The following is a 23,442-nucleotide window of genomic DNA, read 5'->3' as shown; positions in this document are numbered from 1 at the left end:
TCTTGTAGCCAGACTCACACTGGCAAGCTTGACACAGTGTTTTTATTGTGTCTTGTTACCCACTGGGCATCATAGGTAATCAGCAGAGACAGGTGACCTCTGAGCAAACTGAAACATTATTAGTGCCACGTTGGAACTCAGAAAGAAGAAAGATAAGCTTTCATAAATGACCATAAATAATATGGTACAAATGGTCTGTTGGGAGTAGCATGAATGACATTTCTCAAATAAAACTCTGATGGTACAGACAGTATTTTTCTAAGGAGAGTCTCTCAGGAGCCTCACTGTACAGTTCTACATCACTTTGGGTGATCATTAGCTGCCCGTACATTTTCTATGATTTCTCAATAACTCTGAGCTCTATGCTGTTACCTGATAGACTCTTTATTGCTTTATTTCTCGCTGTTCCTATCTTTCCTTCCTTGACAGCCCCACACTTAGTTTTTCAGCCTTTGTCAGGCTCTGTTGTTTAGTTTCAGTCCTTTGGGTTTAATCCTTGTTTAATTCAGGTGCTCCTCAGGCCATGTTCTTGTGGGGCAAGCATGAAGATGAGCACGTCACCACAGTCTGCCTTTATCACTGAGCCGATACCATGTTTACACCTGTTACTAAAGGAAGGCCACACTGGCCCACAGCTCCATTTGTGTGGGTTCCACGCTGCTTGGTCATTGTCAAGGCCTTGCCTGCTGGAGATCTGTCTACTGTCTGTTTCTGTGTGAACACTCTTGGTAGAGTGTTTCAAGGGTTCCCTGTGGTCAAGCCAGTTTGAACTGGAATGAATACTCTGTGAGTGACAGATCGTGTAAGGTGCGGTGTTTATGCAAACTCAGCATGTCTCCATGGAGTTGCTGTAAAAACATGGTGACACAGGAGACTGAAGCAAGTCTTCAGGGCAAAAGAGAAACTTTCCAAGGCTATCAAACACTGAAAATGGGTGGCCTGGAGAGATTACTGAATTCCTTTCATTTGCTGGAGGAAATGATACAAGAACAGCAGATATGTCTGTTCTTCTGGGGTATCGTAGATGAAGTCCAACATGAAGACAGAAGAGGGATCTGAGTGTGTAATCCTGGAATTGTGCAATTTATAAATTAAAAAAAAATTAAGTGTAATTAACAAAAAAAACCTAACACAAGATGGATTTTATCTAGGTGGGGAGCCAAGTCCCTGTTTGAAGAGTGTAGTGGGAATATCAGCCTGACATGATGCTGTCCTGAGTTTGAACATGATTGCTAATAAAAATAAAACACAATTGATACTGTCAGTGCTTCCAAAATGAGCAGCTACCTAAGAACTATTCCTCTGAAGCTCCGGTGCTGGGCCGCCCAGGGTGTCAGTCTGTTCACAACCCGATCTTCTGGAAAAGTCATGAAATACCTGGACCTGGGATGGGAGAAAATGTGTTTTGTATATTCAGACTATAATTAACTCCTTGAAGAACACAGCTTTCTGAGTGAATCAGAAATGTGTCCCTCATCAGAAAATACTGAAAGTGTAAGAATCAAATTCTAGGAGAAAATAGTACCTGCTTGCTTTAAGTCCAAACACCCGAAGTAGAAACAGAAATAAGAAATATTGAGGAAATACCCATGATCACTGTTTCTGGAGTGTGTCTTCCAAACTCATTTGTCTTTCGTGTTACCGAACCCAGATACATGTTGTGTTCATTTCATCAGCTCACTGCTGTGTCAAGTTTCAGGTGGAGTCTGAAACAGGAGCCATCATTAGAGGGTAGAGGGCTTTTCCCTGCTGCCAGAACTCTTCTATCTCCTCTGCACACTCATCAGCCCCTCCTAGACCCTTCCTGTCTGCTGCACTTGAATTTGCTTGTTCACCCGCTTTCTTAGCCTTGGTTCTGCTTCTGTCCAGAATGAGTAACTGGCAAGGTGGTACATCATTTCACCCACAGCTCAGTGTGATGTCATCTCTGCCCTGGACCTGAAACCCTGATCCTTTCCATCAGCTGCTGGAATGCTGCCTTGGCAGTCTTTTATCTGCTTACTTCAACCCATATACATCTCTTTCTGATTAGGTAACGAGTATAGGTGTTAGCTTCTAACTCTCATGCTGTCTTAGGCACTCCTTACTGGTAGCTCGTTCTTTCTTTCTGTAAGACACTGGCTTTGTTCCTGTTGAGCAGTGGGGTCATTCTGAAGGTAATCCCCACGATTCCTCTTTCGTTAGCAGGTTGGGAGGGTGCCACTGCTCTGAGGAGTTACCTTTCACAGCAGATAACCTTATTTGCGTTGAGCAGGTATGTGCAGGATCTTCAGGCCCACGTTTCTTAAGGATGGGCTGTCTCCATCTGGGGATCAGAGGTCCCTAGTTTCCCCACTTTAAGCTCCACCTTGCATTTTCTAGCATAAAAAACCAATGAATTCCAGGCCAGACCTTTGACCCCAAAGTTGACTGTAGTTTTCCTCTGGTCGGTCATACAGAGGTTACTACTCAGGGAACACTTTGGGTCACATGGGTAGGTTTGTTTGGGTTTCTAGAGGCACTAGATAGAGACATGACTGTAAAAGGAAGAGTTCCTGTACAGCTGGGCTTGAGGGCTACTGTGAAGCTCCTCTTTCTCACCCAGTGTATTTGTAAGAACTGGATGTATCTGATCCCAGGACCTTCCCAGGCTTGGACATTAAGCCAACTCAAGGTAAGTGGAAATAGAAGATGGTCACTTGGAGACCTCTAAAGGGAAGGCAGGCTAGGGAAACGACTGGCCTCTGGAGATGGCATGGAAATGGCGTAATATGCCAGGCTGCGCGTGTAGCCGGCAGCTTTGTGTTCATCTGGAACAGCGTCCCTAGGTGATTTGGTCAAAACCCCTCAGTCCTAGCCCCTAACCTTCTCTTCCCATATATTCAGCTCCACCTACAAGGACTCCAACACCCTGCACCTCCCTACGGAGCGTTTCTCCCCTGTGCGCCGGTTCTCAGATGGGGCTGCAAGCATCCAGGCCTTCAAAGCTCACCTGGAAAAAATGGGCACCAACAGCAGCATCAAACAGTTGCAGCAGGTAATGTTAGAGATGGCAGGCATCTCTGGAGAAGCATGGGTAGCAGAGACCAGCATGGGTAACGGAGACCAGTGTTGCAGGAAGACACAGGTGTTAAGCTTTCTGCCCCGTCACAGCAGCACTGCAGTTTTAGAGGTGCCAAAGCAGATAGCTCCTGACATGCTTTCCTGCCTTCTGCTTACGTCCAGCTTTCCCCGGAAAGGGACTAAATTTCCTCCTGTCTCTGTGGTTCATTAGAGAGGAATTTCTGGGCTTGGGTTTCAGTGGGAAGCACCCGGAAATGTCTTTTGAAGCAACCCTGGCGTTCCCCTTATGACTTACGGGCACTGGGTCTTGTTGGAGCCTGCTCTGCGTTCTTACCACCTGGCATACTCTCCAGCTGGTATGGAATGGTGCTCCCAGAGGAAGGAAGTGTACCTCCAGGCTTCTATAAAGGGCTGGTTTCCTTTCTGCCTTCCTGACGACCAAGCTTCGAGTGGCATGTACTTTGTACACCGATTTCACACTGGAACCTTCGCTCGTACCCAGCCGTCTTGGTGTTTTTCCCTTCATGCAGCCAGCACAGAGCATGAAAATATTTAGTACACAAATGCCCACCTAAAGGGGTTAGTTGCTCATCACGGACGCAGTTCTCTGTGGGCTCCTTCTGCCCATGAGACCCAGGGCAGCTCTGCGTCTGCTGACTGCACTGCATGGGGTAGGCCTGGCTGTATCCCCTCTGTATGAACTGCTTTCCCTTCAGGAGTGTGAGCAGCTGCAGAAGATGTACGGGGGGCAGATTGATGAAAGAACCCTGGAGAAGACCCAGCAGCAGCATATGTTATACCAGCAGGAGCAGCACCACCAAATTCTCCAGCAGCAGATTCAAGTAGGCCTTCCCTCTCCGCTTTCTCCAACTTGTCTGGAGTTTGCTCTCAGGCTGATGGGCCTGTCAGTGCTGGAGGAGATCACGCAGGGCAGAGTGGAGTTGAGTTATTTGTGTGGTTGCCATGTTTGAGTCAAGGTAATCAAGCCTTTTGATGAATGACGGGAGCATAAGTCTCAGTCACAAATAGTCTCTTCCCTTCCCGAGAATGGCTCTGGTTAGTCTTCAAGCTCACAAGTATTTTTTTCTCCTTTCCCACATGTATTTTAGGACTCTATCTGTCCTCCTCAACCTTCTCCACCTCTTCAGGCTGCATGTGAAAATCAGCCCGCCCTCCTCACCCACCAGCTCCAGAGGTAATGTTCTTTGCCTAAGCTGTTGGCCTAACTCACATGGGAGACATGACTGACTATAGCATTCATCTTGGAAGAACCCATCTGAAAAGCCGGAAGACCAATTTAAATTTCAGCAGCTTCCTAAAATCCTGACTTCCTGTGCCACTTCATTTTCTTATCCCCATGAACCATGTAATCTGACACCTAATACAGGAGGCCAGATGCAGGCCCACAGTGACCCCTGCCTCCCTGGGATGTCTGGGAAAATAAGATGTAGACGGGCTTTCAGGTGACTGTGGTGGGTGGCTTGTGTGTGTGTGTCTAGCCTGGAAGCTTATCAAGACTAAAAATGGAGTTTCTGCCTGTGGGGATCAAATGGCTGAAACTAACTTCAAGGTTATACTGTCACCTCAGGAAGTGTATTTACTCATCTGGTTCTGTTGTTTTTTAAGGTTAAGGATTCAGCCTTCCAGCCCACCTCCCAACCACCCCAACAACCATCTCTTCAGACAGCCCAATAACAGCCCTCCCCCCATGAGCAGCGCCATGATGCAGTCTCACGGTGAGTGGAGAGGTTTTCTCTGAACCGTGAGCCACAGGAGAAGTGAGGCTTCATCGTGAGTGCCTCAAGCCACTGGTTGGGGTGATGGAGACACATGCTGTGTAAGGGGGTGGTTCTCGTGCCAGGCTGCCTTGGCTTGGCTCCTGCTGCTATGAGACCTCAGGTAGACTACTTCCGGGCATCTCCACTTTCTCAAATGTAAGACAGGGATAATAATACTATGAAATACATGTGTTAGGTATAATACTTAAAATAGCCCCTGGACCAATATAGTTCTCAGTAGTGGTTGACTGGTATTGATGTTTTCATAAAATCCCCTCCAACTGTACCAAATGAATGGGCTACTACCAGAACCTTCCCTCTTGTCATGCCTGAATTTGGTGGGCACGTGGCTCCTCTCTTGTGGGTGTTCAGATGGAGGCAAAGATGAGCGGACCCTAATTTATACGGTCCTTCAGAGGCCAGCGCTCTGAGGGGTTAGCATTCTGAAAACCGAGAATCTCTTCAGTAACACCACCCAGTCTAGATCCCCTGAAGAGCCTGCGTTGGTCTCAAAGCCCTTCTTACTCAGAGTGGGGTCCCTGACCAGCAAGATCAGCAGGAAAAGTCAAATCTCAGATCCTATCGCAGACATGCTGAATCAGAATCTGTGATTTAGCAAGATCCCCAGGCCCCTCATACGTGCATTAGAGTTTGAGAAGCGTTGCCCTGAATGAGAGCTACTCAGAGAATAATCAACAGGCAGTTTCTTGGAGTTACAAATTCCTGGAGCCCCGTCCTTGCCTCCTGAGTCAGCATTCTGAGGGTTGGGCCCAGGAGTGTGTGTCTCCAGGAATCCCCGGAGGAGCCTTCCACGCCCCGGAGCTGGAGAAGTGCTGTTCTGGGTGGCATGTGAGTGGAGCATCCTCGGAGGCTCCCGTGACTTCTGGCCACAGGCAACCGGGCATGTGGTCACTCGGCTCCTTTCTCCCCAGGTGCTGCATCTTCCTCCCAGTTTCAAGGCTTCCCCTCCCGCAGTGCCATCTTCCAGCAGCAGCCTGAGAACTGTTCCCCTCCTCCCAACATGGCACTGACCTGCTTGGGCATACAGCAGCCTCCCCAGTCACAGCAGGTGACTATCCAAGTCCAGGAGCCTGTCGACATGCTCAGCAGCATGCCTGGGGCCACTGCCGCCTCTGCAGGCCGGGGCGTCTCCATCAGCCCCAGCACCAGCCAGGTTCAGATGCAGCTCCGGACCAGCCTGATGGCCGCCCTCAGCTACGGGCACCGGCCCTTGTCCAAGCAGCTGAGCGCCGACAGTGCGGAGGCCCACAGGTGAGGCTGCCCGGACTCTCCCAGCCATCTCTCTGGGGGACCCAGGTGGGAGGAAGCCCTTTAGTAGGAGGAGAGGGGACCAGAAGGGCTCTGACTGGGCTGTGCTCATTTCAGCCTGACTAAAAGTGAGGCCGTAGGCTTGGGATGGACTTGAAACCTATATGTTGACTCAGGATCAAAATGCTAATGAGACAGAGGAGGATAGTGACGCAGCTACCTTACTATATATAGGCTTCCCAGGTGGTACAGTGAAAGAATCTGCTTGCCAATGCAGGAGATGTGGGTTTGATTATGGGTCAGGAAGATCGCCTGGAGGAGGAAATGGCAACCCACTCCAGTACTTTTGCCTGGGGAATCCCATGGACAGAGGAGCCTGGTGGCCTATAGTCCATGGGGTCACAAAAAAGTCAGACATGACTTAGCGAATAAACACCACTACCATCTTACTATAGGTCTGCAAAGAAGAAAAGGGCCAGTTAGAGGAGTAGGTAAAAATTGCAGTTACCCGCCTTGTCTGTTCTTCTAGGATTGTTTCTTTCTATCACTCGTATCCTAAGAGACAGGCACATCCTAATTCAAGTGATGTTGCTACCCTCAAGCCGGGGGGGGAGATGGTGGGGGTAATGCCCACGCCCCCGTCCTCCCTGTGGCCCCGCGGTTCTCTGTGCCAGCAGAGGCTCGCTACTGAGGAGGCGTGGTAGCCGTTCCCCGGGGAGTTTAGCACACTTGTCACACGAATGCCTGGTACTCACTCCCTTTTGTGTCTGCAGCTTGAACGTGACTCGGTTCTCCCCTGCTAACTACGACCAGGCGCATTTACACCCCCACCTGTTTTCGGACCAGTCCCGGGGTTCCCCCAGCAGCTACCACCCTTCACCAGGAGCGGGGTTACCTCCCACCCGAGCCCTGAAAGTCCCTCCGCTTGACCAGTTCCCCGCCTTCCCTCCCAGTGCGCAGCAGCAGCCGCCGCACTATACCGCCTCGGCGCTGCAGCAGGCCCTGCTGTCCCCCACGCCGCCAGACTACACGCGACAGCAGCAGGTGCCCCACATCCTCCAGGGACTGCTCTCCCCCCGGCACTCACTCACCGGCCACTCGGACATGCGGCTGCCCCCGGCGGAGTTTGCACAGCTCATCAAGAGGCAGCAGCGGCAGCGGCAGCAGCAGCAGCAGCAGCAGCAGGAATACCAGGAGCTGTTCCGGCACATGAACCAGGGGGACACCGGGAGTCTGGCTCCCGGCCTTGGGGGACAGAGCATGACGGAGCGCCAGGCTTTGCCGTACCAGAACGCTGACTCTTACCACCACCACCACCACCACACCAGCCCCCAGCACCTTCTGCAGATCAGGGCGCAAGAATGTATCTCGCAGGGCTCCTCCCCGGCCCCGACCCACGGTTACGCTCCCCAGCCGGCGCTCGTGCACTCGGAGAGCATGGAGGAGGAGTGCTCGTGCGAGGCGGCCAAGGACGGCTTCCCGGACAGGAAGAGCGGGAACACGTTGACCAAAGGTTGCCAAGACAGCCCCCTGCTCTTGAGTACAGGCGGCCCCGGGGACCCTGAATCTCTCCTGGGAACCGTGAATCACGCACAGGAGTTGGGGATCCATCCGTACCGACAGCCGGCTGCCGCCTTCACTAGAAATAAGGTGTCCAGCCGAGGTAAGAGCCCTGCAGGGTCCATCTCCGGGCCAGTGAACTCGTTCAGTGAACTCGGCAGTGTTTACCTTTTTCAGCTGGTACTCTGGGTTGCTAAGAGAGAGAGAATTCCTGAGAAGACCTGCAGGACCTTTTAGGGGAAAAGCACATAGGAAATGGGTATCTGATGGGGAAGGGAATCTGTTTTCAGAACTAAAAGAGAGTGATAGAAAATGAACACACAGATGATGGTCAGCAAGATGTATTACCTGTTTTCCCATATTCAGACTGTGGTTCTTTAGAATCCAGAATTTCTCAGCTGTCATCAAAATAGCTAGCTTTAACCTCTGTGATAGAAAAAAGTCAGCCAGTGCTAGGGAAACAGGGTTTAGTGTAAACAGTGTTGGAGTGAGAGTCAGGGTCCCTCGGTCCTGGACTTGCCTCTGTTATGAGTGCAGTGACCTTGTCACTTAACCCTCAGGTTCTTATTTCCCCATCTGTGAAAAAGGGCAGGAGGAATAACAGTCCTTTGCAGAGTATTTGTGAAGATTAAAACATACACATATGTGTTTATGTTTAAACACAATGTTTGTGTGTGTGACACAGGGGGAGAGAGGCATACTTGATAATCTGAATGCATGATTTAAATAATTTGAGGTATTATTATTCTGATCACTTTGTTAATAAGCAGAGTACAGAGTATTACAGCATCACGAGGGAGGCCATGCTGTTTCATTTGATATCAGTGTATAGTTAAGGAGGGCATTGGCTTTCATTTGGAAGGAGAGTCGAGTCACTCTCAGTGAGTTATGCTCAGAAAACGTCATTTCGTTAGTGTCGTATCACTCACCCCACCCAGAGTCTGGACTGACATCCATCCCATTGTCACAGATCTTGAAAGCAAGTTTCTCCATAAAATATTCAACCCTGAAACTGGGCACTTTTCCCACCCTCCTTTCTCAAAGCCTGTCCTGCCCTGCATTTTAAAGTCAGCACACCAGACTCATCCTGGGGCAGTCAGGTCCCCAGGCACAGAGGAGGGTGACCTGACCCTGAGTCTGTTTACGTGCAGAGGACGTGGTGCCTTCAGGTTGTGCTCATGAAGCACCAAGAGTTCTGTAAAACTACTGTTAAATCCCGGGCTTTTGAGCAGATGGGTACTGTCCAGTTTGAGGTCTGCACCAGTCGGATGTATCATATCCACCTGCGGTTGCTGTATTTTTTAGTTGACGTAGGCCGGGGGCAGGTTTTGGAAGCAAGTCATAGGTGGATTGGCTGACAGACTTGGGGATGTTTAGGCTTAGGGGGGAAACTCAGGAGAGCCATCATACTTGTCAGATGGAAAAGGATTAGATTTCTCTGGATTCATATTATGAGGCAGAGCCAAGACCAGGATGGAAGTTGCAGCAGCTTTGAACGCCCAGGAAAGCCTTCACAAGAACTTTCCAGAAGAGGCTGCTGAGCAGACTGGGAGCTTTCTGTGGCTGGGAGTGTTCTAGCAGAGGCAGCTTGACGGCATCAGGGATGCTGGGAAAGCTTCCTGTGTGAATGACAGCTTTCATCGGAAAAGGAGGCGAGCTGACATTTCCCTAGTGCCTTTCACATGCCATGCACCAGATGCTGTTCACACGTAAATCCTCCTAATCCTCACAGCTCTTCCCATCCCCATTTTACTAGTGAGACAACTGAGGCGCAAATTAAGTAATTCACCCCCAAGGTCCACAGCTGGGAAGTGGCACTGAACCCGAGAGCTCCTCACTCCACTCCAGCAGACATGTCCTGAGCACACACCACGTGTGCAAGACTCCAGGAAGGAGCAAGTGAGCAAACAGTGCACACTCCCCACCCCTTCACCCTGGATTGCTGTATGTGAAAATAACCTTTTGAAATATTTTTCTTCAAAAATGATTCTCTCTCAATCCTTTCACTTTTCCCTCCTCTGTGACAACTATATACAGAGAGACCAGGAGGCTTGAATTTGCTTGTGTCCTCCGATTGTCAGAGGAACCCCACCCCTTTTGACAGGCTTGTGGGTCTATTTAGTGCCTAAAGAAAAGCAGAACATGGCAAGCCCAGGTGCTATGGGAGCACCAGAGCCAGGGGAGGCTGGTTCTCTTTCAGAGCAGGGCCAGGTTTCCCACAGTGAGTGACATTTGAGTGAGGTCTTGGTGACTTTCGCAGGTGGCCCAGTGGTAAAGAATTCATCTGCCAATGCAGGAGACTAAGGAAATTAAAAGACACTTACTCCTTGGAAGGAAAGTTATGACCAATCTAGATAGCATATTAAAAAGCAGAGACATTATTTTGCCAACCAAGGTCCATCTAGTCAAGGCTATGGTTTTTCCAGTGGTCATGTATGGATGTGAGAGTTGGACTGTGAAGAAAGCTGAGCGCAGAAGAATTGATGCTTTTGAACTGTGGTGCTGGAGAAGACTCTTGAGAGTCCCTTGTACTGCAAGGAGATCCAACCAGTCCATTCTAAAGGAGATCAGTCCTGGGTGTTCATTGGAAGGACTGATGCTAAAGCTGAAACTCCAATACTTTGGCCACCTCATGTGACGAGTTGACTCACTGGAAAAGACTCTGATGCTGGGAGGGATTGGGGGCGGGAGGAGAAGGGGACGACAGAGAATGAGATTGCTGGATGGCATCACTGACTCGATGGACATGAGTTTGAGTGAACTCCGGGAGTTGGTGATGGACAGGGAGGCCTGGCGTGCTGTGATTCATGGGGTCGCAGAGAGTCGGACCCGACTGAGCGACTGAACTAAACTGAACTGAAGGAAATGCAGGTTCAATCCCTGGGTCGGGAAGATTCCCCTGGAAGAGGGCTTGCAACCCGCTCCAATATTCTTGCCTGGAGAATTCCAATGGACAGGAGCCTGGTGAGCTTCAGTCCATGGAGTCTCAGAGTCAACCATGTCTGAGCGATTGAGCACTCACGGACTTGGTGGATGAGGAGGGTTTTTCCATTTGGATTTAGGGGAGAAGCATGAGGAAAGGCCATGGGCGAGAGTGTCTCAGGAGCGTTTGGGGGACAAGCTGCCTTCCTTGAGGGGCAGTCTACATGAAGGAATTAGAAGCTAAGGGCAAAGGTTTCTGGAAACCCAGAGTCTGATATGGATCCAGCAGCTTGAGATCAGTTCACTTCAGACTAACATGTGAGTCAGGATTCTCTTGACGGATCCCTCCTACCATTCCCCAAGCTGAGTGCCTGCTATCTCTTCTCCCTCTCCCTTCTCCCAGCCTTCTTATACCCACCGCCATCGCCACCACTCTTCTCTGCATGCATCTCTTTAGGTTTCTGGAAGAATCCAGCCATAAATACACCCCTAAAGGTTTCAGCTCAAAAATACCCTGTTCTTGTTGCCTCATGATCAGGTTTGAAAGTCTTAGTCCCTCTGTCATGTCTGACTCTGCGACCCCATGGACTGTAGCCCACCAGGCTCCTCTGTCCATGGAATTCTCCAGGCAAGAATACTGGAGTGGGTAGCCATTCCCTCCTCCAGGGGATCTTCCTGACCCAGAGATCAAACTGGGGTCTCCTACACTGCAGGTGGATTCTTCACTGGCTGAGCTACCATGATCCGGTTTGCTTCCCCCCAGAGTCTTCCTTTTTCTTAGATCTCCTTTTCCTGACCTTTGATAAGACCTTTCTTAGAGGCCATAATCTTATCTCCTGTCCCCCTTGCCAGTATGCACTAGTAATCCTTCCTGAGTCTACCTAGTTTACTCTCAATTTACTCTAACTTAGCTTGTGCCTTTTCTTGAATACTGTTACCTTGCCTCTTTCTAACCTCTTTCCAATTCTGTTTTGAGACTTTTGGAACCATATATGCAATTATCTTTAATGAATAAAGCCCCCTGTTGATTACCATGTGGGTTTAGGATCCAGTACAGTTAGATAATGCAATAGAGAAAAAATGGCCTAGGGAAGCCCAAAGTTGCTCCAGAGTTAGAAACCTTCCGGGAATGTATGTCTGCATGTTTAAAACTACTTCTTATACTGAGTCGTCCCCATTGTCCTTACCGTAAACACAGGAGCTTCCTCTGTGACCCCCTGGCACATAGCCCCTCCCCCCGACTTCATCTGTGCAGTGAGGGATGTTGGCTAGGTGCCCGCTCCAAGAAGGTGTTTGTAGTACGTCTGTTCCGGGCTTGGTGCCCTCCAGTCAGCTACTCATTTATTTTTCACAACCACCCTGGGCGTATGTTTTATGATCCCTTTTACAGCAGAAACCGGACTCCACAGTCTCTCCTGCTTTAACCTGACATGTTTGTTGTTGTTGTTTAGTCACTCGCTTGTGTCCAACTCTTTGCGACCCCAAGAACTGTAGCTCTCCAGGCTCCTCTGTCCATGAGATTTCCCAGGCAGAAATACTGGAGTGGGTTGCCATTTTCTCCTCTATGGGATCATCCCAACTCAGGAATCAAACCCACGTCTCCTGCATTGGCAGGCAGGTTCTTTACCACTGAGCCACCTGTGAATCCCTAACCTGAGATGCTTCTGCTCTTAAGAACTTCAGAGCTTGCAGTTTGACATCAACAAAGAATCATCAGATAATTTGCCGTTCCTTTTGCCAAGAAAGGGTTGTGATGCTCTCCCCTTACCACCCTGCAGGCACGTGGGGGCAGCTCGTCCTTGTTTGTCTTTGTGGGTGGCGGGACTGCGTCTTGCTTCCTCTGATGATACCTCTATATCATTTACACACTAGCCCCCAAACATTGCATCTGCTGCTTCTATGACAGAGCAAATTCACCAAAATTTATTGAATGATTAGGTCACATAAGACTGTATTTTAGGTCCAGTGGGGAAGGCAGGGGCGAAAAGATAGAGAACCTGCCCTCATGGAGCTTATGCTGGGGGAATGGGGGCAGACAAGCTCATAAACAGCCTTAACATGAAGCACTGCATAATGAATGCTGTAAAAGATGTAATTATAAGAAGCAGAGCTAGTGTCATCCTTCTAAAACTTCTTAAGGGTAGATTATCAGGGATTTCCAATGTTAGTCAAGGAGAATTAAATATCATCCTATCAATGGCCACAGTTACCTATTTTATGGCCACTTGCCACCAATCAGTGTGGGGCCGGGCACTGCCAGAGAGCTGAGCCGGCAGCCTGCCAGAGGTCTGTTTGAAATATGTAGAAGGTCAGGGCTAGACGTGCCCCATGCTGCCTGTAATCTCCCTTTCTGTCCCCCAGGAGCAGAAATAAGGTTTATCTCCCCCTATGTACTAGTTATTACATACACTGGATTTTTTTTTTTTTACTTTGCAAATAAATATGATAGCATAACCAGTTTACGCAGTGAGATTACCAGCTTGAACTCACAGAGAAGACCACATTTTCCCTGAGCCTGCTCAGCTTCAGCAGCCCTGGAGGGCTTCAGGCCCCATAGAGGGGTCAAATGGTGACAGACTGGAAGGGTTTACCCCCCACAACCTTTGAGAGGGATATGCACACATGCACTTCTCTCATTTTCTCTTGAGACCCAGTAAATGAGTAAGGACGAGTCAACATTGACAGATTCAACGGAGTTATGCAAGCGGCCCCACGGTTCCCTAGGCAGGTGGGCGGTGTGCATTGTGTCCATTTGTGTATTTTTTCTCCTTGCCTGATCAGATGGTCTTCCCCTCCTCTGTACTTTCTCAGCTTTGCTTAGGTAAATACCTGAGAATCCTGCTCTTGCATCCTCTTTCTGCATCCTTTAGTGAGCTTGACAGTTCCTTCAGCTGCTGAATTGGCATAAAGAATGCCAAAGATTTGAGCCTCAATTTCATGTTCCTTGCTCAACGGGTTGGTCTGTTTACACGCAGTGCCTCCCCTGCCAAACTGGTCAGTGAATCTCATCTATAGAGTCACAAGGGCCCTCTAAACTCAACATGCTTACTAAAAATAATTACTTTGCTTGTGTAGTCCTTTCCAATTTATGAAAGGCCCTTTGACACCTGTTGTCTCTTGAGCCCCCAAACAACCCTCATTTTTCAGATGGGGAAACTGAGGTTAGGTTAAATGACTTGTCTAAGTACATACACTGTGATGGAGCTGGAACCTGACTTCAAATCCCCTGAATTCTTAGTCTTATGTTCTTCTCTTTATGCCCCCTTGTCTTGCATTCTTCCCCTTCCAAGCATACCTGCCAAGCCAAGGGTGCCACCTCTTCCTGATCTTTGACCTATGAATTGTATTGAAATTTGAATAGAAAGATCCCTGGTGTGCTACCCAACCCCTATTAATACGCTTCTTTTTTGTCTAAGTTTATTTTTGGCTGTGCTGTGTGGCTTCCCAGGTGGCTCAGTGGTAAAGAATCCACCCACCAATGCAGGAAACCTGGCTTCAATCCCTGGGTCAGGAAGATCCCCTGGAGGAGGAAATGGCAACCCATTCCAGTTTTCTTGCCTGAAAAATCCCATGGACAGAGGAGCCTGGTGGCTACAGTCCATGGGGTCACAAAAAGTTGCATAGGACTGAGTGACTGAGCACACACACGGCCAAGCTGCTTGCAGGATCTTAGTTCCCTGACCAGGGATTGAACCTGGGCCGCAGCAGTGAGAGCGCCAGGTCGTAACCACTGAACCATCAGGGAACTCCCTTTCATCTAGTTTTTAACTCATATTTATGTCTCCTAAACCAGAGGTTTCTTTTCTGGAAATTAAATTTTCAGTGACTCACTTTTCACTTACCTGTGGTAAACTAGCCCCATAATTCTCGAAGTAGGATTCTGTGATAAAATCATCTTCTTGTTTGTTTCTGTCAGCTGGTTCACTGTGCCCCATCCTCTCAGAAATAATATCTCTGAAATGAGCATAAATAATACCAGTCTTTACTGAGCTCTTACAGAGGACCAAACTCAAGTAAGCACTTCACAGACCTGTGGCATAAGTCCTGTTTTGCAGATGAAGAGACCGAGATCCAGTAAAGACAGGCAACTTGCCCAGGAATTCTGGTGAAGCCAGCATCCAGGCCTGGGGCTTCCTGGCCCCAGAGCTGGTGCTTCTGAGCTCCAGGCGGGGGAGCCAGGAAGGCTCTTCGTGAGATGTGTCAAGGAGAGCTCCGCCTGTCTTGGTGGCACTATCAGGTGTGTTGGCACCAGACCTGCAGGCTGTGAGGAGAGCAGACGAGGACAGAATCCATGGGACCGTCCCACAGGCAGGGCCAAAAGGAGGGTGGGCATTCATATTTGGAGAAACCCCATTCTCAGGAATAAAAACACATTTAAAGAGAGAGATGGGAGGGAGGGAGATTTAGCATATGTATCGCCCAGCAGAGGCAGCCTTGCACCACTTCCTGCCAGTGGCCGTCCTTTGGACCTGCAGCCAGCACATGCACTGTGCCCACTGACAGGGGTCGGGCTGGTTGGCAGGGTGGGTGACCTCATCCCACAGAGCAGGTTAGTCTCACTCGCCTTCCTCTTCGGTCATTTGGAAGCTCCCATTCCTCTCCCTTTCCTCCAGAGTGCTTTGCATGTCATTTCATTCCCCTCCCTTCCTGTCCCACCTCAGCCCCTAAGCCCTGGCCTCACCATGATGGTTAAGGAGACCATTTGAATGTAGAGACCTGAAATACTTTACACATCACTCAAGCAGCCCGTATTACTTTCATTATTCACATAGATACTGGGATGGTGCAGTTAGCATTAGGACTGTGTTTCCCATTAAAATTTGTTTAAAAACTTGGTCTCAGCATGGTACCGTTCATTGTGAGATAAGCCCAGTAATTGCCAGGGAACTTTAACCCAGAAAAACCAACCAAACAAAGAAAAGACATGTTCAAGTGCCAGACTCTTAAGGACTGGAGCCAGACGTGCCAACGGGAGGACCCTGTCACCCTTGGTGTGTCCTTGGCACTCTTGACCATCCTTCTCTTGTCCATCCTGACTGACAGGTGACTGACCTATATTAAGAGAGTATTTATTGACATCAGTTAGAATATTATTAAACACTGGTATTGGACAGTGTTTTGGAATACTGAAGGCTCACAAACATACATGTAATAATTCTTGTCCTCAAAGAATTTACAGTTTAATATGAAACATTAACACAAGTATACAATTGAAGATGATGCCAGGAATAATGTTAGCATAATCAGAGTCTAATAAAGTCTACTGACAATGAAAGGAAAGAATGATTTATTTCTGTTTGAAAGGGAAAGTTTCATAAAATTAATAACATTTGAGATGGACCTAGAAGGATACCTTGATTAGAACTGGCCAGAATGGAAGTAGAAGATTAAGCATTTCCAGGGAGAGAGAAAGGTGAAAGCAAACGCATTGAATTGTGAGTGGTCCCCTTTGACCAGAGCTTAGAATGTAGGGTGAGTTGTGTGGGATGCTCATTGGAAGAGAGCCTGGGCCAGTGCAAATGAGGGGTTTGGGCTCCACTCCAGTACTCTTGCCTAAAAAAATCACATGGACGGAGGAGCCTGGTGGGCTGCAGTCCATGGGGTCGCTACTAGTCGGACACGACTGAGTGACTTCACTTTCACTTTTCACTTTCACACATTGGAGGAGGAAACGGCAACCCACTCCAGTGTTCTTGCCTGGAGAACCCCAGGGACGGCGGAGCCTGGTCGGCTGCCATCTATGGAGTCTCACAGAGTCGGACACGACTGAAGCGACTTAGCAGCAGCAGCAGCAACATAGAAAGGTTCATCTTTGTAGGGCCGTGGAAGAGGAATGACTAGGAGCTTATTATAGTAATCCAGGCAGGAGGAAACCAAACTTTCGTGGAAGCAATGAGACTGGAAAGAAAAGATGAAAGTGACCAACACTGGAGAGGCAGATTCTTCAGACTTCAGGTGACGTGGAACCAGGAGTAAGGAATCAGCAGGGACTCCATGAGCTTATATCCAGAAGATTAGGAAAGGAGATGTTGGTTGTGGGGGAAGCTGGTGAGTTCAGAATTGAACCTGTGAAGTGTTTGATGTTGTTTAGCCATCCAGGGAAAGATATCTAGTAAACAGTTAGAATTTTGGATCTGGAGCTTAAAAGAGCATTTAGTAATTCTTTACATAGAAGCAGTGTAGTTGAAGCCATGAAAATAGAGGATATTGCCAGAGTAAGTGTGGGGAGAGTGAGAAGGTCAAGGATAGAGAGGTAAAGAGAGAAGGGCCCTTGAAAGGAGTTGGGGCTGGAGTCGGAGGAGGAGAGGAGAGGACTGGGCGGGGTATGGAGGGGAAGCCAAGGGAAGAGAGAGAGGCGTCCACAGGGTGGAAGCCATTCTCCCAGGCTGGAGGTCCTGAAGGTCCAAGAATGATTCTGCTGTGCATCTAGGTTTGGGAACAGCCCTGTCAAATCAACAGAGAAATGAAGAGAAAAGAAAAGGTTCAGCCAACCACTAATACATGCATTTTTTTCCCGTAAGGGAATGATCCCTGCAGAGAGAGGCCCAGGAAGGACTGAGAGTTGACAGGCTGGTCCAGGCTCCTCTGAGTGTCACCAGCCAGCTGAGGATTGGCCGATAATGGTCTCCCAATGGTGTTCTCACCATGGCCCACTGTGCCTTGCAAGATGCTTCTTTGGTGAGAGTGGACTGAGAGAAACGCTAAGTTTGCTGACTGACCCTCTTTTGCTCTGTCTTCTCAGAGTCCGTCCTAGGGAACTGCATGGATAGAAATTCTCCCGGACAAGCGATGGAGCTGCCAGATCACAATGGACTTGGGTACCCTGCACACCCCTCAGTCAGCGAGCACCAGAGGCCCCGCACCCTCCAGAGACATCACACCATCCAGAACAGCGACGATGCTTATGTACGTCGGCCCCTCCTGCTTCTCGGAAGCGGGATCTTTGAAAGCAGAACTTAGGACTGCGGGGTGGTGTCTCTTGTTCTCCTCAATCAGAGTCCAGCGCCCCTGAGCACTCAGGGAGTATGTCTCCGAAACACTGTAACAAGCCTGAAATTCCAGGAGAATCTCTGTTGACGCCGAGCTCCACATTTGAAGCTGAGGATCAAGAGCATCCATTTCCTCTAGTCTTAGTTATTGAACTTCTCCCCAAACAGTTGAAACTCAGGCCCCAGCAGATGAGCCTTCAGACTCTCAGTTATTATTCTGGCAGCTGCCTTGAATTTATTCAGACTTCAAGGGAGCTAGTCCACTTGGCAGAGCTTTGTTGCCTTAGGGCAGACTCCTCGGCGGCACTAATACAGCCACAACCAGCCACATATGACCTTTCAATTTTAAATGTAATTGGAAACAAAATAAAACATAAAACCGAGTTCTTTAGTCACATTCCAGGGCTCAATAGCCACTTGTGGCTAGCGGCTTTTGATTTGGATGGGGCAGACAGGGAACATCCCCGTCCTCGAACAGAGTGCTGTTGGACACTGCTGCCCTAAGAGACTCCTCTTGGCCTTGAGACAGGTCAGAAACCTGGTACTGGAGCGCCATGCAGATGTCAAGGGTGCCAGCTGAGACTCTCTGTGCCCCTCCCTTCCCGCCCCCACCCCCACCCCAGCCTTAGCTCCCCCCACAGCATCCCCCTTTGGTTATCCCTGCAGAGGAAGGGCACCTGGGTGGCAGTGCTTGGGACGGTGCTTGTGGCCGCCCTTTGCCTGGGCTCCCTTGAAGAGCACAGCGGTCTCTTAAGGCGCGTTCTCTGATCTCCTTATTTCTTTTAATAATTGTTTTCTGCAGGTGCAGCTGGACAACTTGACTGGCATGAGTCTCGTGGCGGGGAAAGCACTTAGTTCTGCCCGGATGTCAGATGCAGTTCTCAGTCAGTCCTCGCTCATGGGGAGCCAGCAATTCCAGGACGGGGAAAACGAGGGTAAGAGGCATTATGCATGGGGCACCCCAAAGAAGTTTCTAGAGGGGAGCCCCCTTCCCTCTTCACCAGTGGCTACTCCCCTCTTGTATAAACAGCCCATGGGCAGCCACAGCGTCCCCATGGGCTTTGGGACTCCACCACCCAGTTCTCTTGCACTGGGTGTGAGAGCACAGAGGAGCCCACTTCCTGACTGAGCACAGGGCCGTCACTGTTCTGTCTGTAATGCATGTTCAGATGCTCCTTCAGTTTACTCTTGTTCTGGTTCTGAGGAGAAGGCACCGTGTCCTAATGTCTGCCTCCCGTTAGAACCAGTAGAGGGAGGGGATCTTAGCTGATCAAAGCACAGACCCGGGAGTGGATGGATCTGCAGTTAATCCTGACTGCTCTGTACTGGCTCCACAGGTTAAGGCGCTTAACCTTTCTGACCCCCAAGATCCTCCTCTGTAAAGTGACGATAGAGCCCATGTCCTCGATTGTGCTGGGAGCAGTTGCTAGCTTCCATGCATGTGTGCTCAGTCATTCAGTCATGTCCGACTGTTTGAGACCCTATGGACTGGAGCCCACCAGGCTCCTTTGTCCATGGCATTCTCCAGGCAAGAATACTCGAGTGGGTTGCCATTTCCTTCTCCAGGGGATCTTACCGACCCAGGGATCGAACCCTGGTCTCTTATGCCTGCATTGGCAGGCAGGTTCTTTACCACTAGCACCACCTGGGAAGCCTGTGCTTGGGAGTTTAAAGTGCTTAGGCCCATACCCTGAGCATAGAGTGTGCCCAGGTGTCAGGGTCTGCCAGCCTGAGGCTCTCTTATCCCACACCACAGGAGCTGACAGTGCCTGACAATGGGAGACAGTGAAGAAGAGGGGAAAATGGACAGTGGGGACAACAGGAAGAAGCCTGGTCCCCAGCCATGGTCACTAACCAAACTCCATGTTAACATGGAGGCTGAAGAGTGGCCTGGCCTGCTCTGAACTAGAATTCAGGGCTGCAGAAGTTTCAGACTTCTCTCTTCCTCTCTCTACCTCTTGCCCACCCCACACCCAAGCTCCCTGCAAACCTCCCGAGTTTTCTCTGATCTTGCAGAGTGCGGGGAGAGTCTTGGAGGCCAGGAGCACCCAGACCTGGCAGATGGCAGCCAGCATTTAAACTCCTCTTGCTACCCATCCACGTGTATCACAGACATACTGCTCAGCTACAAGCACCCCGAGGTCTCCTTCAGCATGGAACAGGCAGGCGTGTAGCTAAAGATGGAAAGTGAGTATCACCCTGGCCGGAGCCAAACCGGCCCTCTGGCTCAGTGTCAGCTCCTGATCCCATCAGGAGATTCCTTCCACATGAACTTTGAGCCAGGGAACTTGACAATACCACTCCTCCAGCCAAGGTTTTTGCATCTTTCTGCTCCTTCATTAAGCACCATGCTAATTGTTTGAGGGGTAGATGGGGGCATATAGAAGAAATGCTGGCCATGGTCCCTTGGTTGAACTCTTGGGGATATGACATGTTATAGGTGCCATAGCCTTCAAAGAATAAGTGAGCTTCAGAGGACAGACCGGACTTCTGGCCACGGTAATGGAAAAGGAGGTGGTTCTTGAACTCAGTCCTAAAGGATGAAATTCAGCAAGAATACGTGTCTAGCCAGATCTTTTCTAAGGCTGTGCTGCAAGTGGAAAAATAGACCAGGAATTTGTGATCAGAGGCCAGCAGTAGAAAACAGGTCAACTGGCCAATTTTGCAGGAATAATGCCTAAACATAAGAGGTAGTATCAGTTCTGTCTTTGAAAATTCATTGACAGAAAAGACTCGATGAAAGTTAAGCCATCTGGCAAATCTGTATTAGAGCCTCAGTACAGCAAATCCTCTTAAAATAGCTGAAGTAAAGTGAACCATTTTTTTGAACATTTTCAATGGAATATTTGAGTCCTTGTCTTTTCAAACTAATTCTCTGTGTCTGCTCTGTTGCAGGTTTATGTACAGCGCAGGAATGAAAACGTTGATTTTAAACCAACAGTATCTAGCAGCATTGCGCCACATTGCCATTGTTTTCCCTGCACCCAGAATGCCGGCTTCTGTCCTCCCATTTGGTTCACCAGTGTGCTATTCTTTGGGGTTCTGAGCGGGATTTTGCCATGTTCGCCTGTATGACCAAGTCACCAAGGAAATAAACAGGAAATCCATGTTCGCCGCCTTTTGTGAAAGTGTATTTGGTGTATTTGAGTTGGTGGTTTTGTTTGGTTTTTGGTTTGGGTTATTTTTGGTTGTTTTTGTTTTTAGGTATGTTTTCTTTTGGAGGTGATTTTCTTTCTTTTTCCCCCCCCTTTTTTTTAAGACAGAAGAGCAAAGCAGTTAGCGTATGGTGGCCAGGGCCCAGAGCCATTCCCCTCCCCAGCCTCTGTCTGCAGAGTGCCCTTCAGTCCCCAAACTGCTCTTACGCAGAAGCAAAAGCTAGAGTGCAACATACTCTGGAATGTAGTGGCTGGAGAAAGAGACAAGAGGGAAGGGGCAGTAGCCTTTGGCCCTTGGAGAGCAAAAAGAGACACCCCAAGCCTGGAACCTGGAGAGGTCTTTTCTGCTGGGATCCACTGAAAAACATGTCTGGCCAAGCCAAAATCACATGAGAATGTTAGCATGGAGGCTGAGAGTGGCCTGGCGTTGGTGGGTTGCCAAATGTCTCTTTGGTGTGTAACTCAGCTCCCCTCTTGTAACTCGGGAAGTTGGTTGCCTTTATCATCCTGCTGGTTCTGCCCATGGACTGAACACCCAACAGTGGCACACTGTGTTTTTGTGTCACCTTTCCTTCTCACGTTATATTGTGATATAACAAGGATTGTTTCTCCATATGTATATGTATGTATCTGTATACATACACAGTATATACATGCATACATATGTATCTCTCTCTATATATAATGCTTTTCCCTTTCCGGCTCTTTGTCACAGGCAAGAACAGGAGGTTGTCTTGGGTCCTGCCACCCTCCTAACCTTCTTCTCCTCTCTGCGCATCCTCAGCCCCTATTTTAATTCTTGATCATGTAGGAATTGTTTTTGGTAAATGTTGATATTACTGTTATTATTATTGTTATTATTATTATTAATAAATACAAACAAAAGGAATTTTTGTTTAAAAGAGAAATGTTTAACCAGATTCTGTTCTATTTGAATTGTGACTTGCACCTTTTGTTCAAAGTATTTTATTTAGACCTTGTAATTGTGAGCAGTTCTCACTCGTGCCAGTGACAGATGTAGTGGTCTCCTTCCCCGCCCCGCCTCCCTGCTGAAGCAGTGCATATGCAATAGCTATTGTTTGCGTCATTATCTTTCTTTTCCTTCACCGTTAGAAACCAAAGTCTTCTCTGCTGGCTGGGGGGCTGACAGAAGATCTGGGTTATCGCCTTCTGATCTTCAAAACAGGAAGAGATGTTAAGTACTCTCGATCCGCTTTTCTGGGGAAGCAGAGTAACAGGTCCCCTGGCCCCTCCTCATCTTTCATCCTGAATTTGCACAGAAGAAAGCGGGTGCCCAGCATGGCCATCCTGGTTTTGCTGCCAGGATCCCCCATGTAGCTTGTCCTCCTCTCTGATGTTGGCAGCTCAGCTCCTGGACCCAGTATCCCTCAAGTGGGTTTCTGCAGTGCAAGAGCCTTTCTTGGGACCTCTCCATGTTTCCATGGTCCCCAGATCCCCTCAACTTGGTGGGAGCCACCAGCTACTCACCTTCTGGAAGCAACTGAGAGAGCCCGAACAGCCACTGTTGACTTCTCTGGGCTCGTTGCCGCTGACACCCCTGCCGGCCCCCACCACACACTCAGCCTGTTTTGTTCACGGAACTGTTGGACGAGCAGACTGCCGCCCCCCAGTGAGCACCCAGACGAAAGCCAGTGAGCCTATTAACTGTGCCATCTTGCAAACTACACTTTTAAAAAAATCATTGCTTTGTATTGTAGTAACCAATATGCGCAGTATATGTTGAACGTATATGGATATACTTTCCTACTTCTGTTCTTTGAAAATGTCAGAGTATTTTTTCTTTCTCATTTATGTTGAACTAAAAAAGGATTAAAAAAAAGAATCTCCAGACCCAAGCTGCAGTAAGACCTTTAGTCATTTTTTGGTGGGCAGTTATAGCTTGGTAACTTGGTTGGACAGTAGGGGATTGTGAAAATAAAACACCTGACTATGATCTTATGCTGATATGTTACTTGCCTTGTGTTTGGAGTCTAGTTGGGAGAAACTTTCAGGCTGGAAGCTGGAATGCGGGAGGCTGAGGACGTGTAGGGTGGGGCCCTGAGCTCTGCTTTATCTCACCCTGCCTTGAGAGAGTAGCATTCTCCAGAAGCCTGAACTGGACCTCACGCTGGGTCATCAGACACCAGGCTTGGACTCTGCCCCCTCAGAAGCGAACACTACAGTTTGCTGAGTTCGATGGAAAACAGATTCCTTGAGAGGATACTTTTGAAGGAGTAGAAGGAGGACTTCTTCAAAGAACTGACAGAGGCTGGGGCTTCTATGGAGTGACCTCAGTCAACCCAGTGATATGGACACCAACTAAGTGTTAAGATAGAAGGGGACTTTTGCTATAGTTTTCCCCTTTTTCCATACCTGGACTCCAGAGGACAGGGTAGAATTTCTTGCAGGGTCCCAGCCATGGCTTACAAATAGCTGATAGAAGCTTTCTATGGAAAAAGATCACTGCAGCTGGAAATACTGAGCTTACAGAGAGACAAGGGAAAGGAGGGAACTTAGAAAATCTTTTGAGTCCATGTGACTACAAGGTCACTGTGGGACTGCTGAGAGCAGAAAAGAGCCTTCTCAAGAAGGGTCTTCTAATGTATGGCTGGGTCCCTTCCCTGTTTACCTGAAACTATCACAACATTGTCTGTCATTGGGCTCTACCCCATTACAAAATAAAATGTTTTTTAAAAAAGGGCTGGGGGTAGCGGGTGGGGAATCTTC

At 48.8% G+C, this 23,442-nt stretch overlaps 1 protein-coding gene across 5 annotated transcripts in view; it reads left to right on the top strand.

Annotated features, from left to right (window-relative positions):
- The window catches only part of SIK3 (SIK family kinase 3), a 280,096-nt gene extending 257,427 nt beyond the window's left edge, over positions 1-22,669 (top strand). For 3 of the 5 annotated variants that reach the window (XM_055423073.2, XM_055423072.2, XM_088842949.1), the window contains 10 exons: positions 2,866-3,016; positions 3,759-3,884; positions 4,152-4,237; positions 4,669-4,778; positions 5,753-6,092; positions 6,863-7,752; positions 17,314-17,477; positions 18,363-18,495; positions 19,577-19,747; positions 20,456-22,669. In XM_055423073.2, coding sequence (XP_055279048.2) covers positions 2,866-3,016; positions 3,759-3,884; positions 4,152-4,237; positions 4,669-4,778; positions 5,753-6,092; positions 6,863-7,752; positions 17,314-17,477; positions 18,363-18,495; positions 19,577-19,734 — 2,158 coding nt within the window. In that variant the 3' untranslated portion in view covers positions 19,735-19,747; positions 20,456-22,669. The remainder of the gene's footprint in view (positions 1-2,865; positions 3,017-3,758; positions 3,885-4,151; positions 4,238-4,668; positions 4,779-5,752; positions 6,093-6,862; positions 7,753-17,313; positions 17,478-18,362; positions 18,496-19,576; positions 19,748-20,455) is intronic. The other 2 variants (XM_055423075.2, XM_055423074.2) reach the window with 1 other exon arrangement.
- Positions 22,670-23,442: the final 773 nt, after the last annotated feature.

Source organism: Moschus berezovskii, chromosome 14, assembly GCF_049115385.1.
Source record: "Moschus berezovskii isolate FMDL1 chromosome 14, NW_MosBer_1.0, whole genome shotgun sequence".
NCBI classification, from domain to species: Eukaryota; Metazoa; Chordata; class Mammalia; order Artiodactyla; family Moschidae; genus Moschus; species Moschus berezovskii.
The sequence above is the reverse complement of the archived record's forward strand: the minus strand, read 5'-3'. Positions and strand labels throughout refer to the sequence as shown.